This window comes from Dendropsophus ebraccatus, chromosome 11 (assembly GCF_027789765.1).
Source record: "Dendropsophus ebraccatus isolate aDenEbr1 chromosome 11, aDenEbr1.pat, whole genome shotgun sequence".
In the NCBI taxonomy this organism is placed as follows: Eukaryota; Metazoa; Chordata; class Amphibia; order Anura; family Hylidae; genus Dendropsophus; species Dendropsophus ebraccatus.
Genome location: NC_091464.1, coordinates 47,809,387 through 47,826,496, shown reverse-complemented (window position 1 = coordinate 47,826,496; position 17,110 = coordinate 47,809,387). Strand labels below are relative to the sequence as shown.

The 17,110-nt window shown below is 41.4% G+C and overlaps 1 protein-coding gene across 1 annotated transcript in view; it reads left to right on the top strand.

Moving 5' to 3' along the window:
- PITPNA (phosphatidylinositol transfer protein alpha) overlaps positions 1-17,110 on the top strand; it is a 36,664-nt gene that overhangs the window by 14,180 nt on the left and 5,374 nt on the right. The window contains exons 3-9 of the mRNA XM_069946219.1: positions 4,484-4,629; positions 6,826-6,917; positions 8,851-8,858; positions 10,003-10,077; positions 11,582-11,665; positions 13,338-13,415; positions 14,687-14,797. Of these exons, the coding sequence (XP_069802320.1) occupies positions 4,484-4,629; positions 6,826-6,917; positions 8,851-8,858; positions 10,003-10,077; positions 11,582-11,665; positions 13,338-13,415; positions 14,687-14,797 (594 nt within the window). The remainder of the gene's footprint in view (positions 1-4,483; positions 4,630-6,825; positions 6,918-8,850; positions 8,859-10,002; positions 10,078-11,581; positions 11,666-13,337; positions 13,416-14,686; positions 14,798-17,110) is intronic.

Genomic DNA, 17,110 nt, shown 5'->3' with positions numbered 1-17,110 from the left:
TCTGTTAGTTGACTATTATGACACAAACTATATGAAGAATCAGCTTGTAAATAGGTGTAGTGTGATGTCATCACCATTCAATTACAGGCCTCCATGCTGAATAGACTGTATAACTCCATATGTTGTTGTTATAAGCTTACTATACATAGAAATCAGTGATAATGGGAACAGTCTGCAGGATTTCCAGCATACTCCATCATTTAGAGATTATTTTAACCAATCACTGATGAGGAACAGGAATTGGCATATCTCTTTTCTTACAGTAGCCCGATATTATATAATCCAATTTTTCTTGCTTACGAAGGCCCCTACCATCCGGCTAATACACGCTGAAGATTGCCCCTTGTGTAGTAAGCCTTTTAAAAGGGTCAACTATAAAGCTGGGAGTGCCACAGGAGCGAGTGCTGGCTGGTTTGTACTGCCCTTTGCTGCATCATTTGTTGCCCATATATTTCCTATTACATGGGTAGATGTGTGCCCAAAGAGCAGTATGCAGTATTGTGACCTCATGCAGATTAAGACAATGTGATCAGCGGATGAACAAGTCTTTATTTATTCAGGTAGAATACAACATTTGACAGTGTATAGGAAATAGAGAGAATTTAGACTACTGTGCTAGTAAGTAGAATACTATTTCTAGAATAAGGCTGGGTTGACATGCTTGATGTGGTATAGTTGCCATATCACATTTGTTAATCTGGTACAACCACACAGAAGACAGCTATAGAGGACCAGAAGCATGGTGCTGTGCCCCATTTAAGCCTATGCAACGCAGGGAGCAACACATCCAGGGGCCTTCTGGATCACTGGACATATGTGAACCTGGCCTTAGGGGTTGAGTATGATTGGAAAGAAAGAAGAGTCTGCTTTTATCTGTAGAAATAGCTTCCCTCTTGTAAGGGCTGTGTCTGGAATTACAGCGTTCATCACTGGCTTTTTATCATTGTATGCTACTGCCATTGCTCTGCGTTTTGTCCTGGCTCACCTCTTGTAAGCTTACTGTAGCTGTTTTATATCAGAGCAGGAGCGCTGAACCGCTCTCATTTACAGCAGCTGTATTTTCGTCTGTAATCTTGTCATTTTTTTTTTTTTTTTTATGTCTTTCATAACCGAGCAACAAACGACAACCTCACAGGGTGCAAACATGCACAGATCTGGTTGACGGTGCAGTCATCCTCATGGCAATAGCTATGTTCATTGATAATTTTGTAATGTATTTTCTAACACATTTATTCCTTCACATTCTCTGCCATACTGGCAATAACAAGGTGCCGGTTCTTACTCCCACAGGGAGTCATGTACTGTATGTTTTCTTAGGAGAGTTAAACACTCTGGTAGTCTAAGTTCTAATAAGGAAAAACATGAGTCACGTCAGCAGTAAAGCGATGGGTGCACAGATGTCGTCTTCTGAACAAGCACTTGCAGAACCGGAATAAGGAGTTCCAGTCGCTCAGTAATGATAGCTGTGCACAAGGCCCGGAGACGAGAGTTGCTGTAATTCCCTTGCCTCGCCGTCTCGGCTCACTTGTTTTCAAGCAAGATCAACGCATAGTAACAACCAAACAATGCCAATTCATTTAACAGTGCATTAAAGCCACGAGAGACAGGAATACAGGCACTCTGCACGGCCACTCACAATATGTGTCCTACTTGGCTACATAGAACCTATTCATTCTTATAGATGGAATTACGTGAGGGTGGTTCAACTTGATTTTCAGCCCAGTTAGAAATAGTTGTCATAAGAGCCAATGCCTTTTTGTATGTGCATATAATATGTAGAGGTAATGTATGAAATAATAAGAGTTATCCACAGTTAATAATACCACTAACTGATTCCCAGGCATGTTACATAGTTTTGTCAATTGCCCTTATCAGGGCTCACAATGTAAATTCAACTGTCTGTATGTTTTTGGGTGTGGGAGGAAAGCGGAGTACCCGGAGGAAGCACCACTATTGTCCTCAGTTTGCATGTGATATTGCAACTCAGATGACTTGGAGGTATAGGATGTGGGGCACAAGGGATGCTTGGCATAGCTAGTACCTTTTTGACTCAACTTCAGCTGGGGCTTTCTTTTATTGTTACCAGGTAGAAGCTCAATTTTTCTGAAGAATTGAAAATGGCTGTTCCCAGCATGAGCACATGGCAGCAGAGCAGTGAGGAGTCTAGATAGCAGTGTTCTTTGTAGCATTAACTCATAAGTACAGGGACCTCCCCGGCCATCTATATCAGGGCGTCAAGCTCACGGCCTTCCAGCTGTAGCAAAATGACCGTTCCCATCATGCCTGGATAGCTAAAGCTTAAGCTGTCCGGTATTATGAGAATAGTAGGTGTACAACAGCTGGAGGGCCGCGATTTTGACACCCTTGCTCTATATGTTGATGCTGTTAAGTAGAGGGCATTAAATGGGTTCATCCGCCATCCTACAGATACTCTAAAGTGAGCTTGACCTTTTTAGCGCTGTTCAGGTTTTAGCAACACTCTGCATGTGGAGAACTAATATTACTGCATGCTTCTAGGCAAAGCAACCACTGCAGATCTGGATGAGATATTATAAGCAGACTTAGCCTGGCGGATATTTGCTTAGTGTTAGCTTAAACATCCAGCATTCCCAAGAACACAGCATGTTCTGGTGAATATAACTGGTGGGATGTTTTCCGTGTAGCACGGTCAGCGAGGCTATACTTGGTGTCTGATGCTCATTCCCATATTTCAGGTAACCTAATTTCTTCTTCAGACCATATTTCTGGGATAATCTTCTTCTCTGCTATTTATAAGCCACCAGGATTTTCAAGAATTCACATATATTACTGGAATCAGTATCTGGTAGCAGGGGAGGCAGGTTCCCTGTGGCTGCACCCCCTCTGCCACCAGCAGAATACTGCCGTCTTTCCTGACGTATTCATTCTGTACACAGAACACAGGCGTGTGTTTCAGCAGTCTCTCTGCATTCCCTATTCACTGTATACAGGCTCCGCTCCACACCCCGATGCTGGGATGTATCATATTTGACCATATAGGTGAATTTGTATGATAACATATAGCCAAATGTAACTATATCTGCATAACCCTTCTAGTAAATATTGTAAGAGGGTGACTGTGTGACTGTAGTAAATATTGTAAAAAATCTTCCTGATCACCTGATGTATGGAGAATGATCTTCAGGGATTGGAAAGAATAAGTTTTTACCTGGAAATCTGGATATTCCATTGTGAAGCCATTACAAGCCATTGAAGCATCAAATGATACTACTGACTTGTCATTGGATTGTAGCGTGTGCCAGTTTATATGGCTAAAGCCCATGCATGTTCATCCTAAAGGGATTGTCCCAACAAGGTTAATAGGTCTAGATTGATGCACTTTGCTAAATGAGATTTAGACATTATATGACATTAAACTATATATACTATTACTACTATTATGACATAAACATGAAAATAAACTGTCTGGGAGACATAGCCTTAGTAATCCCCCATTTGCCTGCTTTGTTATAACCTGTTGCCCTTCATTACATCCCATCTTAGGCCATCCACTAAGTTCGGTCACTCCTGCTCAGTTCAGCTGCAGAGGTCTCATGGCATAGTCCGATGACCCCTGACCTTCCTACTACCTTTAAAGGACCATATATTGTGAAAGGTGTCAATGATTTCATTATTGCATTATTGATTCCAGAGACCCAGATGTGTTAGATGTAAATACAAGTTTGCTTATGCTGATTTTTGATAATGGATCTTGAGTTTCCCATCCATTTTTATTTTTTTTTTCTATTTTAAATGAGATTAAAGGATCAGAAATAACAGGAAGGATTAAATGGGCCAGGCAAATGCTGCAGGGACCAGCTGATCCTCTTAAAATTTGTTTTGTGACCTGTACAGCACAGATCGGCACCTATACAGTAGTGGGGGGGGGGGGGTATACGGGTAAATTGGGAATGTGGTGTCCAATAGCTGCATGATGTTGGCATATACATATGCCCCCTCAAATCTCTGAATGTTTACTTCTGATATGGAAAGAAAGGAGGTCTTCTTCTCCCCGCACAACCCATTTTAAGGGAATTCTGTGAATTTTACTATATGGTACTTCCAGTTAAAAGCACATCCCAATCTTCATGTCCCACTGTAAAGAAATGTTGTGGAATTTGTAAACCACATAGACTTGATGGAGAAGATTTATCGAACATGGTGTCAAGTAAAACTGGCTCAGTTGCCCCTAGCAACCAATCAGATTCCACCTTTCATTTTCCAAAGAGTCTGTGAGGAATCTTTTTGGTTGCTAGGGGCAACTGAGCCCGTTTCACTTGACACCATGTTTAAATCTTCCCCGATTAGTTTTGAAACATTTGAAGCAGAATGTCGCGTTATGTGGCATAGTGACATTGACGGCAACACATCCTTAATAAAGCTCCATATTATATAATGTTGTGCAGGTAATATTCGTATTGGTAACCCTCTGTATGCTGAAGTAACTGGTTTTGTCCTCCTCCAGTACCAAGTGGGCCAGCTATACTCTGTAGCAGAAGCCAGTAAGAATGAAACAGGTGGAGGAGAAGGTGTGGAAGTACTGGTGAATGAGCCTTACGAGAAGGATGGGGAGAAAGGGCAATACACACACAAGATTTACCATTTACAAAGGTAATTTTTATCTTTATTTTTCTTCCTTCCTTAGACTTTACCAAACATGGCTTAAAGGGGTTTTACGATTTATTATTACGTGTTCCTCATCCACAGTACGAGATCGTGGGGGAACTCCCCTCTGCGCCCCCCTGTGAATCTCAACGGGTCCCCCCTTGTGGATCTACCACCGGTCCATTAGTTCTTTGTGGAGCTGCCAGAGATAGCCAAGTGCTGTACTCCACTCTCCCCAGCAACTCCATAGAGAATCAATGGAGAGGTTGGTCATTAAAAAAAAAAGAGCTGGGGTGCTGATCTAGGGATGTCTGGGGGCCCAGAGGTTGGACCCCCCGCAATCTCATACTTGTTCACACAGGATAGGGGACAAGTAATAATAAATTGTAAAACTTCTTTACGTTGTGTGGTATTACAGTTAGTATATCTTATTTTAGTGAAATTCATGTTTATATTTTTTAAACACTCTCTTTATTTTTATTTTAGTGAAATTTTTAAGCAATAAGCAAAACAAAATAAGGAGATGTTTTTTGATCTAATCACAGACATTGTTTCCACTAACTAAGGGAACTGCGCCCAAGGGTTATTTTTTGTTCAGATGTTTGTTTTTTTTATTTTGTTTGTGTACTCCTATGTGCAATATAAGTAGCAACCAACTTGGGAAGCCTCTGCTGTAGTTTAGTATTTAGATTATTGGGGACATTGATAGATCTACCATGCAAACAAGCACGGAGCCTCTTTTCAGACGTTTCTGTCTTGTTCGATCTTTGACTTTTTGTGTTTGAAATCATCTGTGGGTCCTGACGTTTGATCAGATATTGAGAAGTTGTCAGGGTTTTAAAAAGTTTATTCTATTCCATCCAATGTCTTTCATTGTCTGACTTATGAATATGGCTTGTGTCATGAACATCCTTCAGTTGGTCACACCGCCATGCTCTGTACTATGGTCATGTCACACTTTCACAATACAAAACGTTGATCCCAGGGGACGACTTGGCCCCTGAAAGAAACCTCACATGTCAGGTAACATTGCCTACTGTGTGGTAACTGCACGCTAAAGGAGGGAAATGTACATGGTGGCTGGGGGTGAATCTGAGGAAAGCTAGCCACACCAGTAACCCACTAGCCAGTGATTGGCTGAGCAGGCACTCTAGCGTGTCAAAATGACTAAGCACAAATTCATTTTGTGCAATCTTGTAAGCAATCCTTTTTGTTTTTTATTGTGTCTTATGCAATAGAAGGTAACATTAGGAAAATGTATTAAACATGATGCACCATTCAAGCAATGCACTGATTTCTTTTCCTGTGCTAGAGTAATAAACTGGGTGCACGCCCCTTTAATGAATATGGTGCTGTGTAAAAATCACAGGTTAAATCCAATAAAAGAATCTTAATAAATGAGTCACACCGCTTTGGAGGCTCCATTGGGTCCTCTGATATCTGGACAAAATAACGCAGCATTCTATGCTGTTTTAGAGAAAACAGGAAAAACATTCAGTGCGAATGTGGGCTAATTCACCCAATTCACTGTTCCGGATGATAATGCATAAATAGTATGAATGACAGCAACGCTCTAAAAAGAGCAGTATATTGTTTTGTGTATACTCCGTCTGTGAGACAATGTGTATGGAGTAGATTCCTTTGCTGTTCACGGGTGCGCTTGGATACCCCTTAAATCTCCCATGCAGTATAGTCCGTTCTATGCCGTTTTGCTAGTGAGACTCTATAATGGACAAACTAGTAGAGATGAGCAAACCAGATTTGGGTTTGAGTCCATCCGAACCCGATCGTTTGGCATTTGATTAGCGGGGGCTGCTGAACTTGGATAAAGCTCTAAGGTTGTCTGGAACACATGGATACAGCCAATGACTATATCCATGATTTCCACATAGCCTTAGGGCTTTATCCAACTTCAGCAGCCACCGCTAATCAAATACCGAAAGTTCGGGTTCGGATGGACTCGAGCATGCTCCAGGTTCGCTCATCTCTACACACTAGTAATAAGTTAGGATTCCATTCCCCCCCCCCCCCCCCCCCCCCCATTTACTGGTTCTTCTCCAGTTGCTGAGCAGTACAATGCAACCTCTTACGCAGAAGTGAACCCAGTGTAAGGACATGTAACAGAGTTTAGAGCCCTTATTTGTGCTTTGTGTTCTAAAACTTAGTGTCTACAGGACTTTTTACTGTCTGTCTTCTCTACAGTAAAGTACCAACATTTGTAAGGATGCTGGCGCCTGAAGGAGCACTAAATATGCACGAGAAGGCCTGGAATGCCTACCCCTACTGCAGGACCAGTGAGTATGGAGCCTGCCGGCTCAGGAATAGCAGCCCTGGCTCTCACAGTATACTGTATAGTTTATTACAAGCCTACATACTGGCTTTTACTGTGCATAGCTCCAGTTGTGACATTGTTACCTAATCTGCATGTGATTCTCACTTGCTCTGGTCTTCTACATGAATAATGCAGCCCATTCTGACAAGCATCTTGTTACCTAGGTTGGGGGGGAGGCTAGAGAGCTAAAGAGATGCTAAGTTGGCAGCACTTCTCTGTGTTTGTCTCTCGGAGGGTATCTCCTTGCATGTTGGTATCCCCTGACTGTAAAGAGGAACAGTTTCAACTGTAACTTTATGGGAAGATTTAGAGCTGAGGGTCATGACCTTTATAGGTTTATACATACCATATATTCATTAATATTATGTACAGCATGTAAAAAGAAAAATTCTAGTAGTAGCATTCCCTAGATACCCACATTAAACTTGTTGTTATCATCGTCATAATCATCATTATTCCTTATTGTTAACAGGAAGATAAGATTATAAGTGTTATATACAGTGTATTCACACAGAGAGGCCTGTAAGCACACTATGACGGCATATGTTCAGCCCTACATTATACTGATGATGCCCATAGGCAACTGAGAATCTGATTTCCTTGCCATTGCCATGTTCTGTTACCCGGCTCGCTCCTGCTATGATTCCTGTAATATATTAGGAGAGGCTACAAATGCAGTTAGCTAATTTAATGTTTATTGTGCCTCCCAGGGATCTTTTTTTTTTTTTTTTTTCCTGTCAAGTGCACTTCCTCTCCTAGCCCTCATAGGCTCCAATGGACATTGCAACAAATGCTATGTAGTTGTCACTTTTAAGGCTTTTTTTTTTTGCAACACGTAGTTCTATTTAATAACATACCTTACATAATTTTTTTTTCTTGCTTTTCCTACACATATTGCTGATACCACAACTTAGTCCTGTTGGAGTAAAGCTTACTTACCCATACATACAGAAAGTTTTAAAGGGACACTCTGGAGGAGAAAAAATGTTTTAAGTGCACTGGTATTAGAACATTATACAGAATTGTACATTTCCTTTATTTAAAAATCTCAGGTTCTCTAGTATTTATTAGCTGCTGTATGTCCTGCAAGAAGAGGTGTATTCTTTCCAGTCTGACACACAGTTTGCTTTAGACGGTTCATGTCACAGGCAGAGGTGGCAGCAGAAAGCACTGTGCCAAACTAGAAATAATATATCACTTCTGCAGGACATACAGCAGCTACCTACTACATACTAAGCTACCACTGTATTTGCATGCTATATATGACTTATAATAACTTCCTCTAATGACCTGTGCAGTATGCTGAACAACATGAGTATGATTACCTTTGACTCCACAGGACCTATATAGTGGTGTTGGCAGCTTGATGGGTTAATATCTGCTATCACATTCTCCGTTAATATGCTGATTTCCTTTTTTTATCCTAGAGATTAATGTTTTTATACTTCTGTTCCTTATAGTATAACAGATTAGGGCTTTCATGCTAATAGAAAAGTTGTGGACACAGAATTATCTGGAGTCACATGTAGTACCTGTGCATCTGTACTATGTCTCTGTACAGCACTGTATTGCAGTTATTCCTTCTTGAAACAATTCTTCTAGGGAATGATAACTGTGTTAAAGCACCCAATGGAGCATGAAGTAAGGCCCTGCAGTATTATCTGCAGTCCCCATTGGGCTCTATACAACTCTGAGGTTTTAAGAACTGTAATATAGGAATGTGCATGAAGCCTAAAGCTTTTACCTTTTTTTTTTCATCACTGTCCGCTTTGCTTGGTTCCTAAGACTCCCCCTATCCTTCTTTTATATGGAAACACACCTTTGTCTGGTTTGTTGAATTGACTTATACTAACTTTTTTTTTTTCTCTCTCCTTTTACACTGTGTCATCGAGCAGTAATTACAGTAAGTATATAAAGTTCTTAGAAACTATATCACCATAGCTCAACTTGTAGTGTAAAAAAAATTATCTGGCTGCAGACATGTAATATGTACATCAGGTCTGAATTAAATGGGAAGGTGCAGAAACTAATGGATAATGGAGAAACACACGGGAACATTTATGAACAGTCTGCCCGAGGCGTACGACTGCTGTATGCCCCGCTCGCCCCCCTGGCGTGACAAGGCGTGGCCTCCTCCTACGCCTCACTTATCATGATTTACGCCTGTTCGCAGGCGTAAATCATGATCCAAATCTACACCTGTAGATTTAGTACCCTGGGCACAGGTTCGGGCGCCCGGCCGGCAGTGAATGCTGCCAGGGAAAAGGGGGCGCGGACAAATAAGAGTACACCGGTCTCCATAAATCTCCTCCTCCCCCACAGAGTTTACCTTGTCATATCAGGGGGATCTGTGGGACAGGAGAACCATCAATCCCCAAGCAGAGAATCACCCAGACCAATTCCTTGGCACAAATTAGCAGCATCAAGCCGTCCCATCAGACAAAATTGTGAAATACTCCACATGGTATTTGACGTTTTGCAGATTCCATTGCTGTCTCGGCCAACACTGTGACCTTTTACTTTCTGCTCTACTACACAATGCTATCAGCTGTTTATGCAATGAATTCAGAACAATTCACTGTTACATTTTGGAGCTTTTCCTTCAGACAGAGAGAAGTTTTCCCCAGGGGCCGTTTTGCTGGTGGCTCATGGGGAAATGTGTTTTGTATTAATAGCTTTACAGCTCATTGTAATTATCCCCATGAATTGCTGTCTACACTATTAACAATCACTTACTCCAGGCCTGCTACTTAACTTCAGGACTGTAAACCATACCAGAGATTATAATGTTATCAAGAAGAGTAAATAACAATTATTCATTGAAATGAGAAGTATTAAATATACATTAGTCTTGCCTTAGAAATAGTTTTATTAACATTAGGGTCCCCCTGCTTGTTCTCCTAGTCAGAATGCATCTATTAAATGTTTGCAGGCAGCGTTTAATATTTTCCTCGTAAATCTTAAGTAGCTAATAATCTTGGCACATTAAGGAGTATTATACTATTTTTAGAGATGATGGACGCTCAGGACTTGTGCTTACATTGCAGAATGAATACATGAAGGATGACTTTTTGATCAAGATTGAGACGTGGCACAAGCCAGATCTTGGTACACAAGACAATGTAAGTGACAAACACAGAGCCTTTTCATTACAATCTCTATTGCCATGAGAATCATTCCAGTCATTATGTACTAGATGTATTTTCAGCCTCTATGATCATTGGAGACACAACACATTTTTCAGGCATGAGGATAATATACGGATATTTCTTGGTTATTGGTATTATTTGTGCTGGCAATGATACTTTGCAGAGTGAATTTTAAATCTATAGGGGGCTACAAGCAAGGTGGGTCTTTTGCTTTGATATTACTAAGCGGGGAAAAATCCTCTTAAAGCAAACCTCTAACTTGCACATGGTCTACCCAAAGAAGAATATATACTGTAATACACGTGTAATAGTGATTTAATGCTGTCATCTCAATAAACCTAAACATAGAGGTATAACCAGGGCAACATAGGATGGTTTTTACATCTAAAACATTAGTTTGTGCCCTGAAGGAAAGTTAGCTGTAATTTTGGCTTCAGGAGGCTATTTCTAGCCAGCCTGTTATTTTTTGCAGAACACGTTATACTTTTTATTAGTACCGTTTTGGAATACATATGATGAGGTTTGTTTTTTTGGAAGACAGATCAAAACATACAACACATATTAACCACTAGATGACATTGGATGTACCGGTACGCCTTGGGTGATAGTCCCCAAGTGACTCTGGGCGTACCGGTACATCCTGTGCTATGAAGTGCGCTCCGGAGCGGAGCGCGCTTCATAGGAGGTGGGGGCTGGCTGCAGTGAGCAGCCAAGCCCTTACCGTTAATGACAGGCTGCAGCTTGGGCTGCACCCTTTTAAGTGTAAGGGTTCTATTTCACGGGCCGAGCAGGGCCCGATCAACGATGTAAACGAGCGCTGATCTGACCTGCATATGGTTCGGGCTGACCTATAGAGTAATAGTATCATGTTGCTTTTACCATATAGTGCATTTCGTAGACACAGGAACCCCCCAAAAGTTACAATATTGCATTCTTTTTTTACGATTGCACCAATTTATATCTTCATAAATAATATTTTTGGGGTTCCATCATACATGTTATGGTAGAATGAAAGACGCCATTACAAAGTACAACTACTCCTGTAAAAAACAAGCCCCCACAAGGCCCTGTAGATAGAAAAATTAAAGTGCTAGAGCTCTTAGAAAGGGAGGAGGATAAAACGAAAACACAAAAATGAAAATTTGCGTGGTCCACTGGGTAATTTTGCGCTTGGTCCTCAAAGGGTTAAAAATGCAACATAAACACAATGGGACAACACAGCCAAATCAAGATGTGTACTTTGTACTAAACACCATGACTAATAACCTCACATGCTTTGGAACGCTGGTGTACAGGGCAGAACCTTTTGAGGGATCACATTGCTAAAGTCATAAGATACCATTTTTAAAGTACAATATGTTCATAAATGATGTCCATGTCAACATCTTTACCTGATAAGACATGCTGTTGGGTTAAATAGGCCATATTCATTAGCCCCTATCTGCTGTATTCATGACCTGTTATTTGTCTTTTTCAGGTGCATAAATTAGAGCCGGATGTGTGGAAAAATGTGGAAGTTGTGCAGATTGATATAGCAGATAGAAGTCAGGTTCTCTCTAAGGTTGGTACAAGAGCTCCACTAATGTGGGAATGACCCAGCCTATAATATGTTACGTGGTATAGGAGCAAGATGGCGCTCTGTAATGGGGTGGTGCTCGTGGTAGGAACCAGTCCAAGCAAGTAATAAAGGAATATCCCGGCACTCAAGTTCTTTGTACTTTTTTTTTTTTTTTTGTGTCACATCTTACAGGTACAAGTATGATGTGACACTTTAATAAAAGAACACAAAGAACTTGGTGAGTGCCGATATTCCTTTACTATAATATGTTATGTGTGATCAGCAGTTCAATTATAACATTACAGAAAATGGTTGCGTTTTTGGACTTTTCTTCTATTATGTGAGAAGCAGCAGGGAAGTCGCTATAGACAGCAGAGAGGACTCATATGTTACCACACAGTATAGTTCTAAATTATCTGTAAATAGTTCAGGAATGTGTGCAAAGTGCACTCTAAGTGTCTGTTCACACTAAATCAGGCATAAATTCCAAGCAGAACCCACGCTGCAGACTCCGCTTGAAATCCCACCTACCTCAATGTAATGTGTTGAGCCTCTCGGTTCATAGAATTGACATGTCAGTTCTTTGAGCAGAGGTGCACAACATGTTATGTTAAGACACTGAGGCAGGTGGGATTGCAAGCGGAGTCTGTGGTGGGGGTTCCATTCGTAATTTCCGCCTGTTTTACTCTAAGGGTCCTATTAGACAAAGCGATTTTTTTGTTATCTCCGCTAAACAATAAACGACTGCAAACAAAGGCTTCTGTGAACAAACCCAAAATTATTTACCATAACACACAGAACGCCAAAAGATTTGCAATGATTTTCGAGCATTTTATGTCCGATCAAAAGATCCGATCAACGACATACAAATGAAGTTTCATTTGACCATTGCTTGCATACACATGAAAAGATTATCGCCTAAATTTAAATGTGATAATTTTTTGCACTATAAACCTTCTGTGTAATAGGACCCTAAGTAGCAGTCATGTTGCAGTGCATTGTATCTTAGGCGATGCAGAGCTTTTTAATTGTCTGAAATAAGGTTCAAGAGGGAAGTGTTTTTATCAAAAACTGAACACAAAAACAATGGGAAAAAAATCTGGGGGATAAAACAGGAACAACAAAGGATAATATTACTTTACTACTTTAAGAGTAGTAGATGCTTGGAACAAATTTTCTGCCCATGTGGTTTGTAAATCTGCCATAACTGAATGTAAACCTTCTTGGGATAAACATATATCTATCTTTAGATAATAACAAAGGAAATGTAATGGACTAGATCAACCAGGTGGTGTTTTTCTGCTTACAATCTTCTATTTCTATAAAAGATACAGTCTGAGTAAGTCTCTCTAAACCTATGCATTAAAACAATAAGAGCATATACTTACCTCCTGCTCCCTCTCAGTATCTTTCAGTAGCTGCTGTGCTCCTGTTGTGCCAGCTCAACACTGTGCAGGGAGAGTATAGGAAGCTGGCAGAACGGAAGCACAGCCAGGACCAGAAGATCTGACAGGAGGGTCAGCAGGGGAGGGGAGGGGGGTAAGTTTCTATTTTATAATTGTTTTAATGCACAGGGAGGCAGTAAACAAAGTTATCTGTTTGCCAGAAAAAAACACTTTAAGGTTTGTTTGTTTTATTTAGTTTTTTAGTTAAAAAGATTTTCTTTAAAATATAGGATTATAAACCAGAGGAGGACCCAGCAAAATTTAAGTCTGTGAAGACTGGACGTGGACCCCTAACTCCCGATTGGAAGGTAAGCAAGGCCATAGCTGGATTATAATGGTTAATTGTATGTCACGTAATCATATACGGTTTGTGGCAATAGCACTGATGAGTTGGATGAAACAATTAAGTTCACTCCTTGGTAATCTTTTTCTTTTTATAGCAATTAAATGGAACCTGTTATCAGTCTCAAGAGTATTAGTCACTGCAGTATTTCACAGGAATCGCAATATAAAACTGGCAAGTAAAGGGTTTCTGAGTAATCTGGGTGGTCCCAGTAGCGTCTCCTCTTTTCACTGGCCACAATTGATTGGTCCCTGCCTATACCAAATAAGAAATATATCAATCCAGGTCAGCGGGCAAGAAGAAACTGCAGGGGTCTGTCCTAGTGTCTCAGCTTTATTCTTGGTGAGATCTGTCCTGTGATTCCTCTGAAATGCTGCAGTGTTTCAGAGTAAATAATACACCATTGTAATAAGGAAGCAAGCCTGTCAGTGTTTTGTGTCCTGTGCTGAGACCCCACAGATTAACAAATGAGTGGTTAGTTACTGTCAAGTTTTAAATATCACCAGCACCTTCCTATGATCCTAGACGTAATATACTTATCCAAGGCCTTTTCTCAAGCTTAGGGTAAGTGTTGGGTATATTTATAAAATTAAACACTGTAACTCCTATTCTTCACAAAATTGCTTTAATCTTGTTTTCACACATCCAGAAAAAGCCAGGAACAGATCTTTAATGTAAATGGAGGGCACGAATAAAGGAAAAACATTCTTGGATTTGTATCAAAAACCTTATATGGTCTGATAATTATATTAGGAGAAGTAGAAGTCCAGCCATTTTATAAATCAGGAAGAACATAAGAATCATTGCTTACCTCTCCCCGAGCCTGCGATGTGCTGCGTGACCCCTGCCAGAATGCATTTTCCCCTGCGTTCTGATGACAACACTCTGGGAAATTGCCTGTTCCAGCTGATGGATTGCGCACTCATCCTGTCAGTGACTGGGGAGGGATGCCACTGCAGTCACTGACTGGCTGAGCTGCCAGTACACCAACTGGGTTGTGACGTTGGCTCTGCAGGAGATTCTGGAGCCTGGTGGGGGTCCCTGAGCCACGATCCAGCACTGGAGAGGCATGGGGAGAGGTGAGTAGGGATAATTTATGTTCCCCTATGCCCCTGAAACTTAAAAAACAATTCACATGGCATGACTTCTCCTTTATATGGCATGACTTCTTGTACTAACCACCACTGCCTATATATTTTCAAGTTTATCTTATGTAATATACATTGCTTCCTGTAGAAAACACTGGCCCAACGAAAAGACATTCCCCATATGTGTGCATACAAGCTAGTGACTATCAAGTTCAAATGGTGGGGCTTGCAGAACAAAGTAGAAAGCTTCATCCAAAAGGTGAGTAAATGATGGCGTGCTGTTTTCTACATTTTCCCTGTATAAGCTGTCATCGTGTTTTGTAGGTGACTCCTCCCCTATATGCACTGAACATTTTATACAACTAAGGCCTGTCTGAAACTTTTGATAGCTGGGGTCTGGATACTGGGACCCCCCACAGATTGCTGAAAGAAAAGTGAAGAAGTCCTTAAACGGGTATATACCTATCTGGAACACTTATGGTATATCCACAGGATATTCCATAAGTGTCCAAGAGATGCAGGATCCACCTCTGGGACATGCACCCATCTTCAGATAGGGGTGGTTGGAAAGTGGTGAACTCTATTGACTTGCACAACTCCCAGTAAAGTCAATGAGAGTTAGGCAAATTGCTTAACTCGACGTCCATTTTAATTTTACCAACCACCTCTGGGACTTCAAACAGCCTGCAGATGAAGATAGACATGGGTCCCAGAGTTGGGACCTGCACCTAGAAGACACTTATGGCATATCCTGTGGATATAAACAATATAACAACATATACTGGAAGAAGGTTCAGACTTATGCTTGTTTAGATATACTAAGGTAGGAAAACTATTAAATTTATCTGCCACTAACGACTTATTAAACAGACACATTAATATAGGGACTACAGGGAGTTGTAGTTCCACAACAGCTTGACAGCCACACACTTGTAGCTGGTGCTTCAGCATATATTGTATGATTAGGGTACTATTACACGGAACGATAATCGGCCGAATCGGCCCAATTTGACAGATTATCGTTCTGTGTAATAAAGACAACGATCAGCCGATGATCGTTGCCATAGGTTCTGACCTATAATTGTCAGGTGCCTGCCGCGTACCGGTATTACACTGACGATATACATTACCTTTCTAGGCTGCAAGGCTCCTCTTCCTCTGTACTTCTCCCCGGGTCCCGCACACTCCAGCTTCAGAGTGGCCTGTCAGCTGACAGGCTGCTCAGCCAATCACTGGCCTGGACCGCCGCGGCCAGTGATTGGCTGAGTGGCCTGTCAGCTGAGACAAGCCACTCTGAAGCTGCAGCGTGCGGACCCAGGGAGAACCACAGAGGAAGAGGAGCCCTGCAACCTGGACAGGTAATGTATAACGTTTAAACAAGAGCTGCAAGGACATCGGTAACGATGTTCCTGCAGCCCTTGTTAAACGATTATCGGGCCGTGGAATAGGCCCAGTAAATGAGCGCCGATCTAGCAGATCGGCGCTCGTTTACATTTATCGGGCCCCTCATCAGCCCGTCTAATAGTGCACTTAGTCTTCTACAGTTTATGGTACCCACAAAGAAGTGTCAAGCAATAAACTTGTCAACGGGACATACTTTGTCACATCCACACAATAGTGGCCCATGGGTGTGGTACAGTATACATATCAATCGTTCTCTACATGTAAGCTAAGACATGGTGTTAGCACAGCTTGCGCCTTAACCTTTAGGACATTTCAGTGGTGCCTTGGATTACGAGCATAATCTGTTCCAGGTCCGTGCTTGTAATCCAAATCCACTCTTAAACCAAAGCAAATTTTCCCATAAGAAATCATAGAAGTGCAGACAATTGGTTCCACACCCCAGAAATAATAATTTATTATTCTGAATAATATGTAAAACAGATGAAACAAACATTCAGAAACAGCAGAATATGTGATACTATAAGTTACTGTACAGTAATGGAGAGGATGGGAAACACGAGGGCTGACAGAGACTGCAGGGAGCATAAAGGAATGAGCGGGGCAGATGTGGGCACATACATGCAGCACTCTCTGTCCGGGGAGAGAGGGGTTACAGCTATGGAGAGATTACCTCCACAGTCCTGTCCCCTGATGTAAGCCCCAGCCTGAAGTGGATCTGCCATGATTTGGAAGGTGAGGGAGACTTCCTGCGTCAGAGTACAGAGCTGTAGACCACCCTATACAGACCATGCCCCTCCCCCACTCTCCTTCCCACCCAGTACAGGGAGCACTTAAACCAAAGCAATGCTCTTACACCAAGTCACAATTTTGAAAAACTGTGAGCTCTTAAACCAAGTTACTCTTACACCAAGGTACCACTGTATGTTTAATGACTGTGTATTGTGCCAGACATTAGTGACACGAGAGCAAAGATAAATACCAACGTCTATCTTCCAATAAAGCAGGATTTGGCCATTATTCACCTGGTGTTTAACAGCTACGTTTGGCCTATATATAATAAGCATTATATATCTCAGATTCTCTCTGAATTTCTCACCACACTCAAATTCCACAACAAATCTGCCACCTCTGAATGGGGTAGTAGTACTTTTTGCCCAATATTACCAGG